This window comes from Paralichthys olivaceus, chromosome 14 (assembly GCF_024713975.1).
Source record: "Paralichthys olivaceus isolate ysfri-2021 chromosome 14, ASM2471397v2, whole genome shotgun sequence".
Lineage (NCBI taxonomy): Eukaryota > Metazoa > Chordata > Actinopteri > Pleuronectiformes > Paralichthyidae > Paralichthys > Paralichthys olivaceus.
Window position 1 is genome coordinate 23,378,076 of NC_091106.1, and position 7,553 is coordinate 23,385,628.

The following is a 7,553-nucleotide window of genomic DNA, read 5'->3' on the forward strand; positions in this document are numbered from 1 at the left end:
TGTCGGCGTGTTTGTCCCCAGATAGAAGATGAGTCCTCACAAAATGACTATGAACATATTTTAATATCTACAAATACTAAAGATTATAGTCCACAGTGAGTCGTGTTACTTCAAGCTGCAGTAATTAGTGTTTTATATGAACAGAGAGAATTATCAGCAACAACCTGCAGCTGTTTTCAGTTAAAACATCTGCATGGAGATCATGAAAACATCATTTTAAAAGTCAGTAATAACTTTTACTGTGTGTTTGTCGACCTGCTGCGTCATCCTCCGGCTCCAAAACCACTTTACAGTCAGTGCAGCAGAGACAAGAAGAGAACGATGTTGAACTTCAGCAAAGACCGCTCACGTCTTCATCTAACGTTGTTACTGAGAAACTAACTGACTCCACAGCAGCTCTTGTTACGAGCAAAAGATATTTGAAACGTCTTGAAATGTATTTTTTCGTTTTGTAAAATCTGTCAATCAATCAATCAGTTATTTTTTACAGCTAATTCTTCTATCCATCGATTTTCTTCATCTGGGACGTTTCAAGATATGAATGTTTATTTTATATGAAGCTGCAAAGTGCTGACAGACGTGAAATAATCGAGTAGATAATTCTAGGTCTGATCAACTGGTGGTATTTTATTCATATCTTTGATACTTTGGTCAATAAGATAAGAGATAAATAAAAAATGTTTCAGTCTCGTTACATGAAAATATCCAGAGAATCTACAAAACGTTTTTTTGTCCCTGAAGCAAAACAGGAAACTTCAAATTTAAGTCAACAGCTTCTGATAAATACAAACTTTTATCAGTCACACACGTGTCTACACAAATATTCTGGAGAACGAGAAACACAACACACACACTCACTCACACACTCCTGCAGATCCTCACTGTTCTCAGGTATGTAGCTGCTAGTTAAGTTTTAATGAGGGTTTAATATGAATGTTTTCTACTTCTGTGTTTGAGGATGTTTCTTTGACAGCTGTGTGTGTGTGTGTGTGTGTGTGTGTGTGTGTGTGTGTGTGTATGTCTGTGTGTGTGTGTGTGTGTGTGTGTTCTCCAGGGTGCGCTGACCTCCACCTCCTGGACATGCTGAGTCCCATGGAGAGGAAGCGTCAGGGCTACATCCACGAGCTGATCGTCACTGAGGAGAACTACGTGAACGACCTGCAGCTCGTCACAGAGGTAGAAGAAGAACCTCACGATCTCACTGCAGCTCAGCTTCAGAACTAACTATAGATCATCTGCACGGAGGTTTCATTTCTCTCTAACACTGACGTGAACTGGGCCGGGGTCAAACTCCTGCTCCGCAGAATGAGAAAGACGTTTATTTCTGTCTTCCTCTTTTAATTTGACACTTAAACAACATATTTTAATTTTAATAAAACATTTTAATGTTGTAGCTGCGAGTGTTTGACGTGGGAATCTTGAAACTCAAACATTTACATTCAGACACAAGAGGATGAAACAGCTGATTCCTCATTGTTACACTTGACGCAGCATCACAACTGTACTTGTGTGTGTGTGTGTGTGTGTGTGTGTGTGTGTGTGTGTGTGTGTGTGTGTGTGTGTGTGTGTGTGTGTGTGTGTGTGTGTGTAGATTTTCCACAAACCTCTGTTGGACTGTGAGCTGCTGACGGAGAAGGAAGTCGCCATGATCTTCGTCAACTGGAAGGAGCTCATCATGTGCAACATCAAACTGCTCAAGTAAAACAAGAACACACACACACACACACACACACTCTCACACACTCACACACACACACACACACACACACACACACACACACACACAAACACACACTCAGGCAGGTTTTAAAATTCAGACCAAACTCAGAATAAAATGATTCGTGTTGAGACAGAAGTATTTTTCCTGAGTATTTGTTTCGGTCGCCAGACGTCTAGACTTTACTCTGCAGGAGCTTTAGAGACCAAACCCCTCCCCCTCCCTCGTCTTCCCCTCAGAGCTCTGAGAGTGAGGAAGAAGATGTCCGGAGATCGGATGCCGGTGAAGATGATCGGTGACATCCTGACCAATCAGCTGCCTCACATGCAGCCCTACATCAGGTCCAGCTTCTCATCCCACTGAGTCTGTTCTCTTCACGATGTCGGTGATGTCGTCTGTCATTCATGTGTGTGTGTGTGTGTGTGTGTGTGTGTTCAGGTTCTGCTCGTGTCAGCTGAACGGAGCGACGCTGATCCAACAGAAAACAGACGACAACCCTGAGATCAAAGATTTCCTCAAGGTAGAAAAGCTGACGACAGTTCCACGTCAGCAGGAGGAGGAGGAGCCACTGATCTGTAGACTTTCATCAATTAAAGAATCCGTGACTCACCCGTGTTCTCACATGTCTCCTCTCTGTCAGAGGTTGGCCATGGACCCCAGGTGTAAGGGGATGCCTCTGTCCAGTTTCCTGCTCAAACCCATGCAGAGGGTCACACGCTACCCGCTCATCATCAAGAACGTATGTGCAGCACACACGTGATCTTACAATGTACATACATGACTAGAGACTGGTGACAAACAGAAGGAATAAAAACGTTCAGTGTTAAATCTACGAGTCTCTGAGCTCCACGATGAAGATGAAGAGCTCTTCATCGTTTTCACAGCGACCCCTCGTTTCCTGCGGTCGGGGTCTCGTCTTCTTTAATTTGTCACCTGACTGTTTATCACAGGAGCTGAACTGTGAGTGAACTTTAAACGTGTTTCTGTTGTTGTCGATCACAGACGTTAGAAAACACTCCGGAGTCACATCCTGACCACAGTCACCTGAAGGCTGCTCTGGAGAAGGCAGAGGAGCTGTGTTCCCAGGTGAAACACGTGTGTAGTTAACATGTTAAGCTGTGTTCCCAGGTGAAACACGCGTGTAGTTAACATGTTAACATGGAATGATTTTACCAGAGTGATGTTCGTTTTATCGATTTCTCTGCATTTGTGTGTTTTCAGGTGAACGAGGGCGTCCGGGAGAAAGAGAACTCAGATCGTCTGGAGTGGATCCAGGCTCATGTTCAGTGTGAAGGCCTGTCTGAGGTGACACACACACACACACACACACACACACACACACACACACACACACACACACACACACTAAAACTATACATTCTAATATTTAAACAGATAAAAATCTCAGAAGTTCTGATGAATATTCATCATGTTTAAATGTTTACAGACTGAAACAAGACTTTGTCTGAACTCTACAGTATCATTCTCTCTCTCTCTCTCCCCCTCTCCCCCTCTCTCTCTCTCTCTCGTTCAGCAACTGGTGTTTAACTCCGTCACGAACTGTTTGGGTCCCAGGAAGTTTCTCCACAGCGGCAAACTGTTCAAAGCCAAGAGCAGCAAAGAGCTGTACGGCTTTCTGTTCAACGACTTCCTGCTGCTGACACAGGTGAGTGTGTGTGTGTGTGTGTGTGTGTGTGTGTGTGTGTGTGTGTGTGCATGCATGTGTGAGTGTGTGTCACTGACAGAACGTCTCTCTCTCTCTCACCAGGTCACCAAACCTCTGGGCTCGTCCGGCTCCGACAAAGTCTTCTCGTCAAAAACCCACCTGCAGTATCGGATGTACAAGACGGTGAGACAGCACGAGCTTTTTCCAAACGTCCTTTGGTCTCAGGTTTTTACTTTCAGACTTTTGGTCGTCGACATGTTTAACTGAGGTTTGATGAAACCCGCCGGCTTCTCGTTGACTCGGGGAAGTTGACGTAAACGCCTGTGTCTCTTTCAGCCGATCTTCCTGAACGAGGTGTTGGTGAAGCTGCCGACGGACCCGTCAGGAGACGAACCTCTGTTCCACATCTCCCACATCGACAGAGTTTACACGCTCAGGGCCGAGAGCATCAACGAGCGGTGAGACACACGTGGTGGAGACACGCAGATGAACACGTGTGGCACCTTTGTGTTTGAGCACAAACCTCAAATGTAATTTAAAATATATAAATGTGTGATTTCTGTGTTGGTGCAGGACGGCATGGGTCCAGAAAATTAAGGCGGCGTCAGAACTCTTCATCGAGACAGAGAAGAAGAAGAGAGAGAAGGCGTATCTAGGTAAGTCCACCTTAAGTTTCTGTGACTGAAGCTGAAATGAAAATTAATATAAGTTAAATAAAGTTTCTGAAGTAAATCACATCTACAGAGTTTCACTCTACATATTTAAATTATTTCCTCATTTGAATCCTATTCTCACAACTTTGCTGTGACGCTAAGCTAACCTCGAGCTTCAGTATCTGGGTTTGATATTTCAACATTTAAATCCGTATTGTTTGTAATTTCCTTCGTGATGTCGATGATGAGGTATTAAAATATATTCCATTCTGTTCGAGTGTCTCTTCAACCATTAGAAACACGTTGAAAAGTGTGAATCTTTATTATTTCAGTTCGCTCTCAGAGAGCTACGGGGATCGGTCGGCTGATGGTCAACATCGTGGAGGGAATCGAGCTCAAGCCCTGTCGCTCTCACGGTACGCACGCTCACACTGGAATATATATAACAAAGGACAAAAGACTGCGTCGTCCTCTGATAACATTCCTGTTTGTCTCTGCAGGTAAAAGTAATCCATACTGTGAGGTGACCATGGGCTCCCAGTGCCATATCACCAAGACGCTACAGGTTTGACTGCGGTCGATCACGTTTGATTCATGTGATGATTTAAAATAAGAAACGAGTTCAGTCGAGACTTTTTTATTGTTTAAAGAGTTTTAATTCACTTTGAAAAATATTCATTACAACCTTGACTGACTTTATTTGTTAAAGCTTTTATTTTATTTTTCTGTGTGTATGAAACGTCTTGAAGTTATTGGAGCGTTCGCTCTCAGTGGTTGAATGAGTTTAACGTCTTCTCTCTGGGTTGTTGTCTCTGCAGGACACGTTGAATCCGAAGTGGAACTCCAACTGTCAGTTTTTTATAAAGGACCTGGAGCAGGACGTCCTCTGCGTCACCGTGTTCGAACGAGACCAGTTCTCCCCCGACGGTCGGTGATGTTCAGACAGACCCAGGTTTGAAAGATCTTCCCTCAGATCAACGTCTGTGTCTAACGTCTCCGTCTCGTCTCGTCTCTCTCCTCCAGACTTCCTGGGCAGGACAGAGATCCGGTTGGCTGAAATAAAGAAAGATCAGGGCTCTAAAGGACCAATCACGAAGCGGTTGCTACTGCACGAGGTTCCCACAGGAGAGATTGTCGTCAGACTGGACCTCCAGCTGTTTGAAGAACCTTAAACCCAGAACAGGATCAACATGGACCGGACTCCGTGACCAGGAAGAGGGGCTGGACTGGACTGGACTGGTCTGGATCGTCTTTGTCTGGTTCAGTTTCTTAGATCAGACGAGGAAACATTTCTATTATTGTCATTTCACAGTTGAATATTTAATTTCTAGTTTCTGAAAAATGTTCTGAAGAGTCTTAAAAAGCTTCAGACTCAGTTTCATCTCTTAAAGAAGATTTAACACGTGAGACAGATGGATTATGATGCAGGCGTCTTTTTTTTCATCCATATTAAATTCTCTGTCATTATTTATGCTGCTGGAACCTGGAGCTCAGACACTGGACAGTCGTTGTCAGTTTGTTTTTAATTATTAATATTATGTATTTTTGGACTTTAACAAAAGCAGCAAAGGGCCGAGTCGGACTCGAACCCACGGCGTCTGCAGGAGGACTCAATCATTAAAAAAAACAAAAAGCAAGAGACGATATTAATATTGTACCTAACCTCGTGGTTCTGAAGGTTCTGAAGGTTCTGAATCTCTTAAAATCTACATTCCAGGCCACAGAAGTCTTACACACTAAACATGTCCACGTCTTAAATAGTTTTACTGCTCTTTAAAATGATTGTATGAGAGGAGAGCTCCAAGACCAGGTCCAGTCCAGTCCAGTCCAGCTCAGCGTCACTACAGTATCTGATCCAGTCGTCTGTCGGAGATCGGCCGGGTCCTGGTTTCTCTCCTTTTGCGTCATCAGACAGACTCTCCAGTGACAATCCCTCCTGCTTTGTCCCCTACACCCCCCCGAAACCCCTGTGTGTGTGTGTGTGTGTGTGTGTGTGTGTGTGTGTGTGTGCGTGTGCGTGTGCGTGTGCGTGTGTGTGTGTTAGGGTCGAGGTACTGCATGTTAAAGGGACCGCGACATTTTGACTTTATGTACAGGAGAAAAACTAACAATGCGAATAATAATAATAATAATGAATCTATAGAAACACATGACAAGTGTACATAAATTGCCAAAATGTCCTTTTGTGTGAATAATGATGATAATGATCAGGTTGGACTAATTTAAATTGAGGTACTGTGAAGAAGAACGTCTTTGTTTTTATTGGACGTTGAACGCACACAGGGGTTCTGTAGGTGATTCTGTCGTCACGTGTTTTACCTCTGGTGTCACGTTGCTGCTGTGCGGAGACGGCACAGCGGCCGTCGCTATGCAGGGAGGGACAAACCTGACGGTATCCCAGGGGCCCAGAGTCGGATCGATGGGGGGGGGCCTCTGACGCGCTATAGGTACTGCAGACGTGTATTTTATAAGAAACGGCATTTCCACACGCTAACCATGAGACAGCTTAGCGTAGAAATCATTTTACTGTGCGTCGGCACTCCCAGCACTTTTAAAACAGACACTGTCGCAAGCGTTAGAGCAGAGGAGACGACTTACAGGGGTCACACAGCGGCCATTTTGAATTCTCGAAGCAGGAAACGTAACCTGGAAGATTAGTAAAAAAAAGACGAAATTGTATTCTTGTTGTCAATAAAAGACCAAAAGTCTTTCAGTAGCCGCGACTGGATTTAAGATGGACGACATGGCATCACCCTAAAAGTGAAGCCACATCATCTCCATAGCCCCCTAGTGGCTGGCTGCAGCATAGGTCATGAACCCAGCTTCCTTTACGTTAGTGGAGGAGACGAGGGCCAAACTGAAGCTCATGTACGTGATCGCTGGCTCCACACCAACGACTCTACTGCGCACACCTCTCGTTTAAAATTACGTCCCAAGTACAATATGGCGTCTCCCGTATCTGGGACATCTCGGCTACATGTTTGTACGATGTGAGTGACGACCGTAGCTACTTAAATGTGGCTAGCTACTTGTAAAATCTGGTTAGCTAGCACATATACTTGAGGTCATTAGAGTTCCTCGCCAAAACAATATCTGCTACAATTAGCGAAAAAGCTATAGCCTGCTAGCATCTTGAAATTTATATAAATGTGAGACATTTTGAATATTAAAATTTTTAACTTCTTTTAACGTTAATCCCGCTTCGTACTTCTGGTGCCTTCATATCAGGTTGCGTTAGCTTGTTTACGAAAGCTTGCGCTCTAGTTCAACACCGGAAAAAACATCCAGTCGCTGATTTTCGAAGGACAACAAATCTAAGTGTTTATATTCATATCATTACTTGATTGTTTTCAAGTACACAAACTCAGGAGTCGCTCTGAAGGCAGCGCTAATCCTCCTCGCAGACTTTCCCCACCTGAGCGTTTCAAATGGCCGCTGCGTTCGCCAGTCAGACGACAGATAAAATCCCAGTGTGTTGTATATATACGTTAGTTAGCTAGCCACTCGGCCAGTTAGT

General features: G+C 44.2%; 1 protein-coding gene across 8 annotated transcripts in view; it reads left to right on the plus strand.

Moving 5' to 3' along the window:
* Window positions 1-6,710, plus strand: part of itsn1 (intersectin 1 (SH3 domain protein)) — a 33,523-nt gene extending 26,813 nt beyond the window's left edge. For 7 of the 8 annotated variants that reach the window (XM_069538693.1, XM_069538697.1, XM_069538691.1 and 4 more), the window contains 15 exons: window positions 1,055-1,176; window positions 1,592-1,698; window positions 1,957-2,058; window positions 2,156-2,237; window positions 2,358-2,456; window positions 2,720-2,803; window positions 2,939-3,022; window positions 3,252-3,383; window positions 3,486-3,566; window positions 3,720-3,841; window positions 3,957-4,039; window positions 4,369-4,452; window positions 4,537-4,601; window positions 4,855-4,963; window positions 5,060-6,710. In XM_069538693.1, the coding sequence (XP_069394794.1) occupies window positions 1,055-1,176; window positions 1,592-1,698; window positions 1,957-2,058; window positions 2,156-2,237; window positions 2,358-2,456; window positions 2,720-2,803; window positions 2,939-3,022; window positions 3,252-3,383; window positions 3,486-3,566; window positions 3,720-3,841; window positions 3,957-4,039; window positions 4,369-4,452; window positions 4,537-4,601; window positions 4,855-4,963; window positions 5,060-5,208 (1,505 nt within the window). In that variant the 3' untranslated portion in view covers window positions 5,209-6,710. Of the gene's footprint in view, window positions 1-1,054; window positions 1,177-1,591; window positions 1,699-1,956; window positions 2,059-2,155; window positions 2,238-2,357; window positions 2,457-2,719; window positions 2,846-2,938; window positions 3,023-3,251; window positions 3,384-3,485; window positions 3,567-3,719; window positions 3,842-3,956; window positions 4,040-4,368; window positions 4,453-4,536; window positions 4,602-4,854; window positions 4,964-5,059 lie in introns of those variants that run through there. The other variant, XR_011246044.1, reaches the window with a different exon arrangement.
* The last annotated feature ends 843 nt before the right edge of the window (window positions 6,711-7,553 follow it).